We start from the raw sequence: 17,308 nt of genomic DNA, 5'->3' as shown, positions 1-17,308 counted from the left end.
ACCAGCACTGATGGCAGTCAGGGCCCAAATGCCTCAGCCTCCCAAAACTCATTCCTGAAACGCACTAGATGTGGTTTGTCTGAGGGCCAGCCCCAGTGGGAGGGAGGAGCGGAGCCTGGTGGCCCACAGCAAGAAGCAGCCCACCCCTGTGAGAGGTGGTTCTCCTGGCTCTCCCTGCTCCTTCTTGGGATCACCTGCCGAGTAGATCCCCCACCCTCAAGTCCTTGTTTCAGCCCTGCTCCCAGGAGCCCCCGGGCTCTTCTGACACAGGCAGTCCCCAGGCTGTCCAGAGTGCTGCCCAAGGCCAGGGGGACCACATCACGTGACCGAGGGGAGTGACAGGACCAGATCTACCCTGATAGAAAATGAACTCTGGGGGCAATGTGACACGGAGGGTGAAGCTGTGAGGGATGGGAAGCAGGAGGCCAGTTAGCAAGCCGAGACCCGTGTCCCAGCAGGAGCTAGTGAGCACGAGGCCGTCTTCTGTGGCAGTCCCTTGATTTACAGCGGGGGAAGCCCCGTTCACCCAGATGGGGTGGAATCTAGCTGAACATCCCCTGGGCGGCCGTGGCGGCAGTGGCATCAAGCCCAACATCGCTAGCATTTCACGGCGGCTTGTTTGTTTGTTTCTCTCTGCCGTCTTTGCCTAACAAAACGTGATCCATCGGTCTGACTTCCCCGTCTCCTTCCTCCTCTTTGCTTCATCTTGTGGTCCCAGGATCTCGACATGGGAGCCAGGAAGGTGAAGCTGTACGTCAACAGGAGCCTGGTCTTTGATGGCAACTTAGACCAAAGCGGCGGCCAGGCTCCAGCCAGCCAGAGCATCCTGGTGGGCCCGGAGCATGAGACAGCAGACCTGTGCCCGGCAGAGAGCAAGGAGCCCCACGAGAGGGCTGGTGCCGCCGCCAAGGAGGACAGAGAGCTTCCTCTCAATTACTCGCTGCCAGCCGGAGTGTCATTGGATGTGAAGGGCTCCTCACAAGGAAATGTGTGTGGCGGGACAGCGACTCCCATTGATCCCCCAAAGGAGAGTTCGTCCAAGTCAGAGGATGATGGTCTAAGAATGCCAGCGGCCACCGTGCCAATGGATGACGTCCCCCGGGACCCTGCCCCTGCCGCCGCCGCCCCTGTGACAGGCCCTTCTCTTGATGAGGAACTTTCGCTGGTCCAGCAGCTGGAGAGCCTGGCCAGCAAGAAGCTCTCTCAGCCCCCAGGGCACCCCCCAGCCTGGCTGCAGCCCTCCCCCAGAGGGAAGGACAGGAAGCAGAGAGGCTGGAAGCCCAAACCCCTCTGGCTGAATCCCGAGCCTCCGGTGGACTGCAAAGACCAGCCTTCACCGGACGACAGCCCGGCTGGGAGTGCTGGGGGGACTGAGGCTGGAGACGCAGGCCCCCGGTGGGAACAAGGCTGGATGAGCAGCTGGAGCGGCGTCCAGGGCAGCGGCAGGGCCCAGAGGATGAGTCCCAGGGTCTGCGGGGACAACCTGGACATCTTCGACCTGCCGCCCAGCAGAGAGCGCCCGGCGAGCGGGCGGAGGGGCCCGAGGAAGGATGCCCTCGGCGGCAATCACAGCGCCAACCAGCCAGCCAGCAGAGGTAAGCGCCCAGCCCCATGGGAGGGAGGGTCTCTGATGGGCACAGATGCACTAGCACCCTGGGCCTCAGTTTCCCCATCTGCAGAGCAGGAGGTGGTTTGTGACCAAGGGAAGAGGGCAGGCGAGTCAGGCTAGCCTTTGTCTTCTCAGCTCTCACCAGATGTCGGCACCCAGATGGCCGTTCAGTTGTCAGTGGCAACATTAACATGGCACAGGTAGGAGGGAGGATGGAGAGGCCTGAGGCACAGTGAGGACACAGTGCGTGGGCAGTGCCACTCCTGCGTGCTGGCCTCTCGGAGGAGGTCAAGATGTCAGGCCAGCTTGCAAGTGTGTCCTCTCCTGGTTTCGAGAGGAGCCATCATGGAGCACTGGCAGCTGACTCCGGTCATTGCTGAACCAGGGTGTGGGTAAAACACAGCAGTCCGGGGGCATAGTGGGGAAGCCGTCAGCAGCTAGCTGAGAGGTTGGCACTTCAAGCTCGCCAGCCGCTCTGTGGGAGAAAGACAAGGCTGTCTGCTCCTGTAAAGACTGGCGACCTGGGCAGCCCACGGGCAGTTCTGTTCTGTCCCATAGGGGTGCTGTGAGCTGGAATCAGTCTGGGTTTTTGGTAGGTCCCCCTCCCCGTGCCCTCGCCCCCAGCCGAAAACAGAATGAAAACACTGCCTTCAGTGCTCCCCTAGAGAGCTCGTTGAACTCCACGGTAGATACTTCTGAAGGCCTTTCCAATGCAGACAAGGCACCAAAGGCCATTGGCAGAGAGAAAAGTACAACATCGAGAGGCCAAGCATTGAATCCAAACGCTGCCCCTGGTGGACCGGGATCCCCTGGCCGGGCATACCCTCTATCTGAGCCTCGTGTCTTCTTCTGGGGGAACAGGCGTGGCACGGACACCACCCCCCCCTCAGTGTTGGGTGGGGTGAATGGGGCGAGGGCTTCAAAGTGGTGCCACTGAGCCTGGCACATGGGCAGGGCTGAGCATGTGGCCGCCATCTTTCCACACTGGCTCATGCAGCCTTCCCCAGGCCAGGGGTTCAGGAGTTTGCTCCCACCCTCCCTGCACAGAATCATGCACTCGGGGCTCAGGATGCTCCTGTGGCCTAGTACCCCACCTCCCACCTGCACAGCAGGCGAGTCCTGAAGCACATTGTCCACCTCATGGGGCTGGATGGGGCAGATCAAATGAGATCATTCATGTGCAGTGCTGGCCTTGGCAACACCGCCCTCCCTGATCCCCGTGCCGGGGAAGCCCAGTGTGAGGTGCAGTCTTGGTCCCAGGCCTTCAGGGAGGGGCCTCCAAGGGGATGGGTGTTGCTCCAGTTCAGCAGACTTGGCTTCACTGTGATTTCCAGAACCCGGCCTTTCACACACAGCTCAGTTCAACGACACATTCAGGGCTGAGCATTGGGGTTTAGTGCTCATGAACTGGCTGTGCTTATGGGAAAATGCCGCGAGCGTTTCATGTGACCCCTTACGTTGACCCAGAGCCCACCACCTCCAGAAAAGAGCCGGGCTGAGCACTCCTGGGAGGCTCTCCTTCCTGGGCCGGGGAGGGGGGCTCGGCATGAGTGAGCACCTGCAGATACCACAGGCCCCAGTACCCTCTTACTGTGATGACAGCTGCACCCAAGAGGGTCCCTCTTTGGGAATCGTGTGGCTACAGGAAGGAGAAGCTAGGGGCCCTGTTTGAGCAGTGACCCCAAAAGCAAGCCTCCTCCCTGCTGAGTTGAACCCAACTCGTCAACAACCTGTAGGGCAGCGTGGAACTGCCTCTGGGGTTTCTAAGACCGTGACCCTTACGGACACTGAGTGGCCAGTGGGTTTGAACTGCCCATCCTCTTGAGTACTGCACGGGCAGGGCTGCTTTAGGAGAGCTTTACACCAGGGGGACTGGATGGAGGCACCCAGAAGCCCACAGGAACCATGGGCACTCTGCCTGGTCTCCCCAGCCCTGCTGGGTCCCCACTGCTCTGCTTGCCCACTCCCCCCACTCTTCCTCAGGAAACCAGTTTCGTCTGCCATGTTCACACGGCAAGAAATGAGCTCACAGGCCTTGCCTGGCACCGGTTCCTGATTTTCCTTCCAGTAGCCAATTCAGAAGTCCCACCCGAAGCCCCCAGCCCCTCCGGTCAGGTGGCCATCCCTTGTCCAGTCAGCTGCTGTTGAAGGGGACCTCACTCAGAACAAACAAAGCTCTCGCTCATCTCAAAGTACAATTTAAAAGTCCTGATTTAGCGGCAATGAGCGTGTGCTTCACGGTAGCGCGGCAGGTGATGAAAAACGTAGCTCCAGAACTTCCTGCTTGGTCTTAGCCTTCACCAGGGGGTATTTTTGAATCTTCAGTCTCATGATCCAGTCGCTGGTGGTGGTTCTGTTGACTCCGTCCCGAAGCAGCACCTGTCTGTCGTTTGTTCCAGTTTGTGGGTCGAAATCTTGACAAAGGCAGAGCCTAGGACGGGTCCCAATTAGTCCCCAGATCCCCAGGGACTCGTGAGCAGTATGTTTTCTGCAGACACAGAGGGACACGGGCCTGCTGCCACTTGGAGTTGATCCTCGGCGTAGAGCCCGGAGGGTACACCTTGCAGAGAAGAGGTGAGAAAGCGGGTGCAGAAGGGAAGCCTGGGTGCTGGCTCTCTTGCACTCCCACCAGAGAATACCGGGCCGGGGCCTGCGTGTGTCAGCCGACACCGTGCCTGCAGTGCACAGGCAAACCCACCCAGCCGTTCATTTCAGTTCCTGGAAATCCAATCACACACACTGAGGCCATCACAACCCATCTGGGAAGCTCTTTCTGCCAGATGTTAGGCCACAGGGCTGGCGGGGAGAGGGTGGAAGAAATCACTGGGCTCATTGTTCCTGGCAGGTGAGAAGTGGGGCGGGAGAGGACAGGTGCAGGAGCAGTGACAGGTGGGGGGGAGCCCAGGGGCATTCATCCCTTCCCTCCGACAGCATTTGTTGGGCATTCCCGTGCTAGGCACCTTGGACACGGCAAGGGCAGGACACACAGGGGCCCTTTGCTCTGGATCATCGATTCCTACCAGGGGAACAGACAAAGGTCAAATTGAGAGGGGGTGATGGGGAAGGTGGAGTGGAAGGGGCAGAGGAGGAGATCAGAGAAACCACCCCAAGGAGATGAGTGACAAGTAGCCAGGTAAGGGGAGCCTTCCTGTAGCAAGCACAGGCCCCTGAGACAAGACGAGGCTGGCGTGGCCCTGGAGTGACAGGCCGGGGTGCCTGGGCCAGCATGAGCCTGGGGCCAGAGGCTCTGTCCTGAGCTTGGAGAATCAGCAAGACCCAGACTCCAGGGCTTTGGGAGCAGGTTAAGGAGTCAGATTTTATCACTTTCTGGGTTGTGGAAATGGTGCCAGCTGGAGGGCCTGATGGCAAACTTGTCTGAAGTGCAAGGGGCAGGCAGATGGACACGTCTAAGACATGGCTGGAATTGGAAGAGGGAGCCCCGGGGGGAGGAAGCTGGGGCCTGATGAGAGAATTGAACAGTATGTACCTAGAAGCAGGGTGAGACCTAGCGGGATGAGCATGTCGGGAAAGGACTTAGATAAATGCCTTGGAATGCACCCAGACTTCCGTGTAGAGAGCCAGGGAACGGAGCTGTGGGCCAGGGAGCTAGAGAGGCAGGAACGTGCACTATCCCCGCCACCAGCAGAGGGAACGCCGGGGAGGCAGGTTGGCCTGGAATGTTGAGGCTCCTGGAGTGAGGAGTGAGAGCGGATTGGGGAGTCATTGGCCACCTGGAGAAGTCCATTTCAGCAGGAGATAGCACGAGTTCAAGAGACTTGCGGATGGAAGGGACAAGGGCCACGAGTGGTGTGACTTCAGCCCCGGCTGGTTCCAGTGGCTCAGAAGGGGCCACAGAATCTCTCTCTGCCCCCCAGGTCTCACTGCCCATGTCAGCTTTAGTCTCAGGCAGGTTGTTGCTACAGGGCAGCTCACCCCCACCCTGCGCCAGCATAGCACCTTTCTCCCCTGTGCCCTCCAGAGTCCCAGCGTGAGGGGTTCTGTTAGCCCTCCCCCAGGGTAGACAGCTGAGCGAGCAGGGGCTCTCCAAAGGCAAGTCAGGGCGCGTGCCCTGTGCCAGGTGGGCATTCGGGGGTCAGGTCACAGGGGGTTGAGAGCGGGAAGCGCCAGTGAAGGCACGGACTGTCTGCCGAGAAAAGGGAAGAGAAGCCAGGATGGTGGTTGCCCGAGACCTCCGGTTCAGGCTGGTTCCTTTGTTCCTTGTCTCCTAGGTGGGAGAGATTTATGTGCGTCTCCAGGCAGAGAGGGGACAGTGCCCGTGGGGCAGAGTGATTGAAGATTCTGGAGAGAGGAGATAATTGATGGAGCCGGGCCCTGTAGGAGACAGGCAGAAAATGGAGAGTGCAGGGAACAGCACGCCGTGAACGGAGGGGGAAAAACAAAACAAAACGAAGCGTCTGTGTCCTCAGCCGCTGTTTTTGCAGAATGGCCCCCCCTTAGATGGCGGTCAGCCATGCGTGGCTGCGAGGACAGCCAGCCCCTCTGTCCTACAAGCCGGAGGGCAGGGTCTTCAGCACCAGCCCGCCAGGGGCTGGCCCACACTCGCCCGATGGTCAGACACAGGCCGAGGCTCTCGGAGCAAATCTCAGCCACAAGGAGAAGCGAACTCCCTCCTGTCCCAGGGCCCACGTGCTCCTGCTGCACAGAGCCCCCACGGGCCTGGCGTCCAGGAGCAGGAACTCGGTTTCCGACGGTTCCGAAGGCTAAACGGCCAAATCTTGGTTTTGGCTGTGTTGACTCCTCCCTGGTCAGTCGCACCAGGCCTGCCCGGGTGTTTTCCCTTGGCTTGTGTGCGACCCTCACTCGGTGTCTCTGCGTCCATCCAGCTCTTTCTGTCGCTCAGAACCCACCCCACTTGAAGTTGGATGCCCCAAATAGGGTGACGCAGAAAACACCCTTTCCAGACTGGGTCCTGCGTACAGCACAGGGGCCACGCTGTCTTTGACTTGTTTGTTTTTCTGCCAGCACACATTTTTCAAGGCAGCTTTTGGCCCGTACACATGCCTTGCAGTCCTATCTGGGACATTCGCTTTTCCACATAGCCTATCTTCCCCGAGTCTGAAAGTGATCACACACTTCATCTGGGGAACTCGGAAGAGCAGAAAGTTACCAAAAAGATTAAAATTAAAAGTACTTCACATTCACCCCCCAGAAACTGATCGCCGTGAACCCACAGAACGCATGTCGCCCACAGTAGGACGACGTGCTGTCTCTAAAACTGCGTGGCTGGGGCTTTTCTACTGAGCGTTCTCTCACGAGAAGGTGGTCTTTGAAAAGACCGTTGGAGTCACGTGGCTGCGACACATGTCCCAGATGCAGACCTCGACTTGCACACTCCCACGTCAGGGCAGCAGTGTGGCCGCAGGGAGGCGGGGGTTCCCCAGGTGGTGGAAATACTGCTGGCTGAGTCGCTGACTAACCCAATCTTCTCTGGCCCCGCGGGGCAGTCACACGCACTCTTCCCAGAGCCTGTCCAGACAGACTGTGTCTCGGGAAAGGGGCTCCAGTGGTGTGGCCGTTTCGTGTTGGGCTGCTAACCGCACGGCCGGCAGTTCAAAACCACCATCCGCTCCATGCGAGAAAACTGGGGCTCTCTCCTCCCACCAAGAGTTACCGTCACAGGGAGAATCCAGGGGCAGCCCTACCCTGTGCTTGGGGGTCACTGCGAGTCAGCCTGGACTCGACGATGGCAGTGAGTTTGGTTTGGTTCTAGACCTTCCACCCACCGCCACCGAGTGGAATCTGACTCCTGGTGACCCGGAGGGCACAGAGGAGTTTCCGAGGCTGTGGATCTTCCCCGAAGCAAATAGCCTCAACGCTGATGGGTTCAACCCACCGACATTCTCTTTTTCACTGACCTGTATCCCCGCAGGATGGCCCACAGTTCTGTGAGACTCTGGACCATGCTCCGGGGACCAGTGCAATATCCTGTGCTCACAAGTATTGGTGTCCCTACCCCAGCCCACCAACTGCCAATAGACCCTCTCTGGCACAGAGCCAGCCAAGGACAACCCCACCCACTGGTGTCCCAGACGCAAGCCCGCCCAGTCGAGAGCCTCTAGCTAAGAGAGGCTGCCTCTCCATGCCGCCCTCCTGTGTCCTCTCTTGCAGAAGATGCCTTGCCCGCCCAGACGCCCCCGCGGTCCTGGTGGCGCAGCGAGCAGGAGCACGTGCTGCACGAGTCCTGGAACTCCCTCAGCGCCTTCGACCTCTCCCACCGGGGACGCATCTCCAACACGGAGCCCCAGGGCGACATCCTGGATGAGTTCCTGCAGCAGCAGAAGAGCAGTCGGCAGAGTGACCTGCCACCCCCCTGGAAGGAGGACAAGCCAGAGCCGGAGCCGCCGCAGGAGCTGGACAACGGCCCTGCAGAGGCAGCAGATGACAGCGACTTCAAAATCCCAGTCTTGCCCTATGGTCAGCACTTGGTCATCGACATCAAGTCGACGTGGGGGGACCGGCACTACGTTGGCCTGAACGGCATAGAAATATTCAGTGCCAAGGGTGAGCCGGTGCAGGTCGCGAACATCAGAGCGGACCCACCCGACATCAACATCCTGCCAGCTTATGGGAAAGACCCCCGTGTGGTCACCAACCTCATCGACGGGGTGAACAGGACCCAAGATGACATGCACGTCTGGCTGGCCCCCTTCACGCCCGGCAAGTCCCACTCCATCGCCGTGGACTTCACGCACCCCTGCCAAGTGGCCCTGATCAGGGTCTGGAATTACAACAAGTCGCGCATACACTCCTTCCGCGGTGTGAGAGACGTCACGATGCTGCTGGACACACAGTGTATCTTCCAAGGAGAAATCGCGAAGGCCTCGGGGACCCTGACCGGAGGTACCGTATGCCCCTAAGATTGCTCTACTAAGCCCCTTGGCGGAGGAAACAGAGCCCCTGGTAAGCCGGTGACAGGCAGGCCGTTCCTTGTTCGCACTCGTTTGTTCCTCACCTTGTAGGGCCTGGGTCAGCAGAAGCTGACCTCAGACATGTTTGACTCCTCAGGGACTTCTTCAGAATGTGGGTCTGGACAGGGGGCTATTTCTGCAGGTGTTTCACTGAGGGAGAGCTCTCAGGAGGGGTGTGTAGGACAGTGAGACCTGGGGGTTATGGAATGGGGATGCCTAGCGCAGTCTGACCCAGGGCTCCCTGCAGCATTGGTTACAGGGCCTGCCCTGCATAAGACAAAGGAGCAGAGCCTCTGTAACCCCACAGCCAGTGGGGCATTTGGCACCAGGCGCCCCGGCGTCCTCCAGGGCCAGCCAGACCCCTAGAGCAAGGGATTAGCAGGAACCTGGAGGTGAGGTGGGGGCATCCTGGGCACCAGCAGCCCTGGCCGTAGCAGCTCACTCACACCTAAGAAATGCCACCTGCTTGATGCCCGATCACAGGGATGCTCATGAAATTCGGTCCCTTCGTCAGGCCTGCCATGGTTCCCACAGTCCCTGAACTCCATTTGCACACACATGAAGACAAATACGACGTCCAAATCAAGAACTGTTAGCGGCTCAGAACTTCATAGCACGCAGGTTGGTGCCCGCGTGGGCCTTTGACCTGGAAAAATAAATCACTGGGCTCTGGGGTGAGTTACGGCCCTGCCTTTCAGCCCCCGAGCACTTTGGCGACACCATCCTCTTCACGACCGACGACGACATCCTGGAGGCCATCTTCTGTTCCGACGAGACCTTTGACGTGGATGCGGAGAGCCTCGGCAGCCTGCAGCACGAGGAGGCGCTGGGGAGGCCCAGCACAGCGGACAGCGAGGGCGACGACCGGCCCTTCACCCAGGCCGGCCTGTGGGCCGAGGACCAGGTAGGACTGGACTGCGGAGTGTGGGCTGGGTGGGTGCCCCCTAGAAAGATTTCTCCTCCCAAGTCACCGTAGAGCAGGAGGAATTAAGATGGATAGTCCTTAAGCTGCCAGTGCGACCGTTTTGACAGTTCCCATTTTTCTACTTCACTTTTCCCCCTGTATGTCGTATTTCATTCTCTAATTATTGTTTGGTTTTTTTTCTTCATAAACCAAAGCGAAGAAAGTATTCAAGTTTTAATCAAAGCCAAGAGAAGTCAGCTTTATGTCTTCTCTGTAATTTGGAGGTTGGCCGTCTCCGGGGGGATTTTTTGGCTTTGAGTAGCGTTTTGATCGTGCCCTGTTGTTTTTGATGGTAAGATTAGAAATGCTTTAATAGGCAGACTTTTGATGAAAATAATGATCATCGTGGCAGTGGCTTATGAACCGGGAGTGTGATCCAAGCATGGGGCACAGGGGCTGTCAGGTGTGGCGCACGTGGCAGCCAATGAGTAGAAATTCATATTCTCATGTAGGAAACTGAAGCCCAGACAGGTGTCATGAAAGAGATCCCATACTCTGTTAGGAGTTACCGAAGAGGGCATATTGAGGAATAATGCAGTCTGAGCTGGGCAGTGCTAGAAAAATACAGTCTCTCTCAATCAAGCTGGAGACTTTCATGCTTGAAGAGCAAAGACAAGGTAGGGGCTAGGGATGGAGTCTGCTTCCACTTTGGCGTTCTTTGAAATGTCAAGGTTGGCCATGTGGTTCAAGGAGAGTGACTTTTATTCCCTGGGTGAATGGTGCCAGTTTTACTTGCTAGATGAGTGTTTTTGTTGTTTTTTATTTTTTTAAAAATTCGTTTTTCCAGAAAACAAACTGCTTACTTCCTGACAGTTATTGTCAGGAGCACATTGCATACATTCCGACGTTTTGCTAACCAGGAATGCGTGTTGACCCCACTAGCCAGCTCTGCGGGAGAGACATAGACTTTCAGCTCCTGTCAAGATCGGCAATCTCAGAAACCCAAGGGAGCCCCTCCGCTCCGTCCTCGGGTTGCTATGAGTTGGAATTGACTCGATGGCTGTGAGTGTGTTTGGTCCTCGAGGCTGGCCCACGGGGAGGTTGAGCCAACGTGCGCGTGATCGCCATGTCACAGCACTGTGGATTTTGGTGAACTTTGAGGGCTGCACATTTGCATACAGAATCTGAGAAAGACAAGTGGTTGATTCAGCAAATCCTTGGGGTATTACGATCCAGGTGAATTATTCATTTTCCCAGGTAAAAACAAACAACAGTGACGTTGGGAATGCACAGGACTGCTGAAAGAAGACCTGCGGCCACAGAATGGGTGGAGTCTGAGGGGCATTGGGATGTACTAAATGAGGACTAGGGACTACTGGGAAACCAAGAACAGCAATATGGTTGACTGCGTGCAAATCTTGAATAAATCTCCAGCCCCTATCATTTATTGCTTTTCAAAACCAGAACAAACATGTTATTACAAGGGACAATTAAGTCTTTAGAAAAGAAATCTTGGGTGACAGGAGCTAGTTTTTCTTGTGCTTCTTATTTGAGTGGCTACGGGAGACTTTCGGGCACAGGCTTAAATTTTTTTTCATTAAACATTTTAAAATTTAATTTTCATGGGTCAGCTGACAAACAGGATCGACAGCTGTAGATGTGATGGCCTTGCTGTTTCAGGAACGAGAGAAAGTATCCTCAAAGAGAGAAGTGGGGCGAGATGGATTTGGGACGAGCTGCATTTGTACGGAGCAGTTGGCCTCTCCTTCCTGAATGTCGTCTTTCTCTGTTGACTTAGAGATCTCAGGCAGACTCAATGCCACATTCCCTTTTCATTAGATTACAAACGGCAGCCCCATACGGATAGAAGATCTCTTTCCCACAGATTGCCAGGGGTATCAGAACTGAGGGGGGGTGGGGGGGTTAAAGTGCACATCTTCAATAGGATCAAGAGATTTCAGAATAGGCTGGGAATTAATAATGTTCAGGAGCGATGGCCCCTCACTACTTTCGATATTTTAGTGCTCTAGGACATGGGCTTTTGTAAATAGGTGGAGTTACTAGCAGACAGGGTAACTCCACTGTCAATAAAAATTTGGCAAGGTTCTCCATTTAAAGAAATGTGCATAAGAAGCCATCATAGGAAAAGTCTTAGAGATAGCATCTGGCTTCCTCTGCGCCCCCACCCCCCACCCCCAATGGCCCAAGGGTCTTCCAACAGCTTTGTAGCCATTTTATCAATGTTTGAAGCTAAACTGTCCTGAAGGGTCTTATCATGACACCTGATTTAGTCATACTTGGGCTTCCCCTAGGCCAGTAATTGTGTGAACAAGCTGATATAAATTGAGGAGCCAGGTTGGTAGGCTCAAGAAGGATTTCAAATTCTCCAGAAATTAAGAGGACCAGGGCATAGAGGAGTACTAAATTGGGCTGCTAACCACAAGGTTAGCAGTTTGAACCCCCCACCAGGTGAGGCGTTTTTTTGCTCCCATGAACATTTACAGCCTCAGAACCCAAAGGGGCAGTTCCACTCCGCCCTGTAGACTCGCTGTGAGTCGGAACGGATTTTATGGCAGTAAACACAGCTTAGGAAAGTACAGAGGACTCATGGACCTTAAGACAGTCGTTCACTCTGCTCTGTAACTGTGATTGTTTCCTCAGGGCAAAGGAGATGCAAGGAGAATCACTGTTGGGATGAATTTTAATGGGAATTTTAATCAAGGGCTTATTTTCTGGGTGTTGTTTGTTTTCAATTTTAGAGGAAAAAGGAAGTTCAGATAAAGAGTAACCCGTGGAACAGGTAGAAAGAAGAGTGCAAAGAGATAGCAGCTTTCGGGAGAGCAAGAGACGTGGGAGCTGGCTTTGATGTTGTGATTCTTTGTTATGTGTTGTTCATTGTCAGTGTCCTAGAGGGAAACCGTTTCACTGCTTTTATGTTTCTTCAAGCTTTGACACACCAATCAAACGATGCATTTCACTGGGACGGCCTAATCCAGGAGCCTCAATTTTCTAATTTACTCCACAGAAAAATTTACTTAGATCCCCCAAACCCCAAGGTAACCTCTGATTGTTCCAAACGGTCTCAAGTGAAGTTGAGCCAGACAGAAAAGAACATGTGCAATGAAGGACCATAATGCTGGGTCATGTCATGATAAGGAGTTCCAGAAAGTGGTTCCAAATCTCCTTCACATAGGGCATTCCACAAGGTCAGCCCCTAGGAGGAGGTGAGCCTTATCCTATGTGAGTCATGTCAGCTGACTTGGGTATACATATTCTCCCCAGGAACAAATGGTCTAAGTTCTGATCTTTCGCCTCTTGGGAATTCATGTCTCACCTTTATCTCTGTCCTGAGATGAGTGCCTCCATGTTTGGAAAGCTCTCTGCACACCTTCAGTGACGTGGCCAACATCACACAGTCAGAGAGTAGCAGAGCAGGCCCACCTGACTCCAAATCCTGTGCTTTCAATGGATGGACACCTTTTTTTTTAATGAAAGATGACCTTCAGAGACAAGGTCAGCACACGGTCAAGGGCTAATAATCAAGGTGAAGAGACACCACAGTCTGGAGGGGTGTGTGTTCTTGAGACCAGGGAGAGAGCAGAGACGGCTGAAGAGAGGGTGAAACAACTAGAAACCAAGGAGAGAAGTTGACCTCTGAGATGCCCTTGACCAAAGTCAGGCACTGACAAGGCCTGTAGCCCCCATGGTGCTCACTGGCAGCTGCCAACCATATGCCCTCAGGCCAGACAGAGCAGAAAGGGGTGGGGGCCAGCCAGCTTGGGGTTGTAACCCTCCCTGCTTCTGAGGAAGCAGCTGCCACTCTGCCCAGGAAGGAGTGCTGGTATTACTGCCAGTTCCGATTTTTCCAAGAGAGGCCAAACACTTGGATGTTTTAAAATGTAAAATCCTCTGATTTGAAAATCTTGAGAGCTGATGGAAAATGCAGTCAAGCCTCCTGTGGCTCACAAAACATGCCTGTGGTCCGGACTTGAGCGGTGGTCTCCTGATAGTGGTTGGCCTTGAGGCCTTGTGTCCTCCCAGAATCTTTCGTCTTCTAAGCAAATCTCTGGTGGGACCCAATTCCTGCCCAAATAGGCAGGGAGGAAGCCTATTTCTACCATAGAGGAGACAAGGAGGAGCCAGAGGAAGGGGGGAGGGCCCCTGGGTCTCATCACTCGGAATAGTGGGGCAGGAGAGGAGCGCCAGCCACCCACACCACCAGGGATCCAGGCCTAGTGCTCCCATCAGGAGGCTTGGTGAGGTCAAGGTCCAGGGGGCCATTGGGAACAGTGCCATGGGCCACAGAACAGCAGGCTTCTTGGTGTGTTAGTCTGGGTTAACTAAAGCAACAAATCCATAGACACACATATGTGTATAAGAAAGAACTTTATATGCAAGAGCAGTTGAATATTGAGAAAACATCCCTAGTTCTTTAATATTTCCTCCCCATACTATATGTTCTTTGTTCCACCTCATCAACCTTGTTAGATCTGTGTATGTTCATTTGTTTAATTAAGAGCGTTGGATACATGAAAGCCAAAATAGATAACCCTTCAGAAACAGTAATGGGAGTAATGATTCCCTGAGGGCACATGAAGAAGGGAAGGGAAGGAGGGCAGAGGGAGCTGATAGCAATAATGACTATATAACCCCATTTGAGGGGAATGAATAACAGAATTGAAGTGAAGGGATACATTGAATGGTGTTAGACAAGGCAAATGATAATAATAATAATAATAATTAGGGTTCCTGGGGGGTGAGGTGGGGGAGGGAAGAGATAAAGGGGAGCTGATATCAAAGAATTCAAGAAGAAAGAAAATGTATTGCTACCGATGGTGGTAGCATTTGTACAATTATGCTTGATCAAATTGAAATATGTATTGTTACAATATCTGTAAGAACTACTATTTAAAGAATATAAATTAATTAATTAAATTAAAAAGAAAACATCCCAGCCCAGATCAATGCATAAGTCCAATATTAGCCCATATATCTGATATCAATCTATAAAGTCCTCTTCAGACTCCAGAAACACATGCAATGATGCCGAATTCAGGATGATCACAGGCCATTGGGTGGGAAGTCTTGGGGGTCCAGTGGCATTGTAAGCATCTCAAAGCTGGCAGGGGTCTCCACGTGGCTTCTCCAGGTCAGGGCACTAGCACAGTTCCATGTATCTTGTCAGCTACAAAGTCTCCCAGGGAGTAAGTAGTGAGAGAGAGTGTCTCCTGCCTCCAAGGAGGAAATACAGGAGTTCCCAGAATTCTCAGGGGAAGGCCAGGCCCACACACAGACCTCATTGGCTATGACCCGATTGACAGACTAGACTCCACCCCTTCACTCCTCTCAAGTCCCAAATTGACACCAGATTATGTAACTACCACACCTACCCATAAGAAAGACTCTAGCTAGGAGTCACACCCAGGGTTCCTGGGCCCACCCACAGTTCTAGTCATGGAGCTTCCACAAGGCAGGGCATTTGAGAAAAGAGACCAGGCCCCACCTGTGGCCCGGGTGGCCCCCCAGCCAGCTCTGTGTGCATCGTTGACGTCACCCTTCTCTCCTCTGCTTCCTCCCCCTCTGGCCTGCAGGTCATGGAGCCAGAGCTGTCGTCCAGTCCCCCCGTACCTGACATCACCACGCCAGAGCCAGGTGTCTACCATGGGATCTGTGAGTGTCCCTGCAGGGGCAGCGGCAGAGGGATGGGGGCAGGGAGGCTGGGAGAGGGGGAGTCATGGCCCCTGAAGCAGGGGTTCCTATTGGGTAGGAAGGGTGGGCTGAGACCAGCCTGGCAGGGCTGTGTCACTTCAGGAGAAGGGGCATCTCTGCGGTGTCCCCTTCCAGGGGGACAGTCGCACATTTCACAGTCAGGTGCAGTTAGGTTTCCTGAGTGGGTGGTGCTTTGGTTCTTGGTTTTGCACACTCAAAGAATCTATGCCGAAGCCCGTTTGTGATCCAGGTGGGTTTGTATGAAGGACAAGGCAGGTTTTCAGGTTTTACCGTCTCAAAGGGGTTCACAACTGGGCACAAGCACCCACCTGGAAAAGAGCACCCATGTGTACGGAACTGGGATGGGGGTGAGAATCCAGGGACTTAGGGCTTGAGGGAGCAAGGGGCAAAAGGCCTCGTAGGCCAGAGAGCAAGGGGGCAAGAGAGCGTCCAGAGCGTGCTCCCTGCCTCTTGTCTAGACACCCCTGGCTGGGGGAAGGCGTGGTTGAAGGTGTTGGTTGCCCTCATTGGCTGGGTGAGTGAGGTCATGAGCCTGGGCCTAGTTTGGGTTTCCCAGGTGTGCCTCCCCCCCATCCCCACCCCCAGCTTGGGGGCTTGAGTATGTGCATGCTCAGTTTGGGGTCTTCAGAGGTGTTCAATGGTTGCCTGATCTCTTTCCAACCTCCTTGATGGGGAACTCTGCAGACCTGGGAGGGACAACCTCTTCATCCTGCATCTAGGGACCCAACAGTGCCGTCTGTGGTCCCTGTGCCTCTGACATTGGAGGCTGCAGTTGGATCTCAGAGCTTAGAACAGGAGACCTAGGAGCCAGAAGGAGCAGAGACACCCACCAGTCCACTTGTTCAAACGTAACCTCCTTAAAGGCCACCGTGGAGCAGACCCAAAGCCAAGCCACGCCACTGGCATCAGCCAGCCAAACACTCCAACTCCCTGCCACCGAGTGGATGCTAGCTCTTAGTGACCCTAGGGCAGGAGGATGGCCCAGTGGTTTCTGAGACTGCACATCTTCATCGTTCTCCCACAGAGGGGCTGGCAGTTTTGGACAGCTGTGCGGTCAGCAGCCCAGCTCAGCTGGAGAAAGCCAGCAGGCTTGCAGACCAGGCTGCCAGGGCCTCCCAGTTTCTCAGAAGTCAGAGACCCGATTTTGATGCACATCTTGGTGTCCCGAATGATGGGTTGCTTTCCAAAACGCCACGGGAGCCAAGCACAGCACCTTGTCTGGCCGGCAGCGGCTGGTTGGTGACCTCTGAGTGGATGCCCGCTGGTGGCAGCTGCGTCTACTTGTCTCTCCGCTTTGTCCGCTTCCTCTCTCCCGGCCAGGCCCTTCCTTCCATGCACGCCCATGCCAGCACCACCATGTCCCGGGACAGCACCTCAGACGCCTGCTTCCTGTGAACAAGCTTCTGCCCGCTCACTTCCTGGGCCACCCCCCTGCTCTGCTCTGCCCTGTGCGCGCACATCACCCCCTTCCACTTATCCTTGGAACATACAGAGGCAGCACTGGCACTGCCCCACCGTCTCTGAGCCCTGGTCTTCGCTCCTGTGGCTCTCCACTCCTCACCACACCCAGCGCCTAGACCTCTGTGGGCATGTGTGCCCGCTGTGCTCCCGGCACTGGGAGGGCTCCCGAGAAGCAGACTGAGATGGGGGCTCCTCTGCCTGGGGGCATGCTTGTGGGTTGGGCTGCGGCGACGGTACAGCCCCATCTGGGCCTCAGCCTGCTCTGCTGGCCCGAGCTCAGGGAGGGGGCCGGGCCTCTGTCAACACTTGACCTTCTGCAAGGAGGCTCTCCTCTGCCAGTAGCAGGCTCAGTGGGGCACGCAGCTGTGAGCCTTTAACCACCAGCGCCCCCAACCCTGGAGCACTGAGTCCTCGGGCTCGGGCGGGAAGGTGACCTCTGGGCTGGACCCCTCAACACCCTCCACACCTCTCCCTCCTGTAGACCCCACTGCAATCCCAAACCTCACCAGGAAGTCTTCCTGTCACCTACTCTCCCTCACCTAAATGACCTCTTAGAAAAGAGGAAGTCACCACCCCAGAACGGGGACTCTCGCCTTGTTCACAGCCAGAATCTGTGTAAGAGGAGCCCCTGGGTGCTGGGAGCTTACATCAGCCACCCCACCCTCCCCACCCCCC

General features: G+C 55.3%; 1 protein-coding gene across 1 annotated transcript in view; it reads left to right on the top strand.

Moving 5' to 3' along the window:
* Positions 1-17,308, top strand: part of KATNIP (katanin interacting protein) — a 183,927-nt gene that overhangs the window by 142,287 nt on the left and 24,332 nt on the right. Inside the window, exons 14-17 of the mRNA XM_045284933.1 lie at positions 719-1,595; positions 7,739-8,470; positions 9,237-9,442; positions 15,034-15,112. Coding sequence (XP_045140868.1) covers positions 719-1,595; positions 7,739-8,470; positions 9,237-9,442; positions 15,034-15,112 — 1,894 coding nt within the window. The remainder of the gene's footprint in view (positions 1-718; positions 1,596-7,738; positions 8,471-9,236; positions 9,443-15,033; positions 15,113-17,308) is intronic.

This window comes from Echinops telfairi, unplaced genomic scaffold (assembly GCF_000313985.2).
Source record: "Echinops telfairi isolate 266 unplaced genomic scaffold, ASM31398v2 ScPeMD7_5;HRSCAF=22, whole genome shotgun sequence".
NCBI classification, from domain to species: domain Eukaryota; kingdom Metazoa; phylum Chordata; class Mammalia; order Afrosoricida; family Tenrecidae; genus Echinops; species Echinops telfairi.
This window is presented reverse-complemented; position numbering and strand designations above follow the sequence as displayed.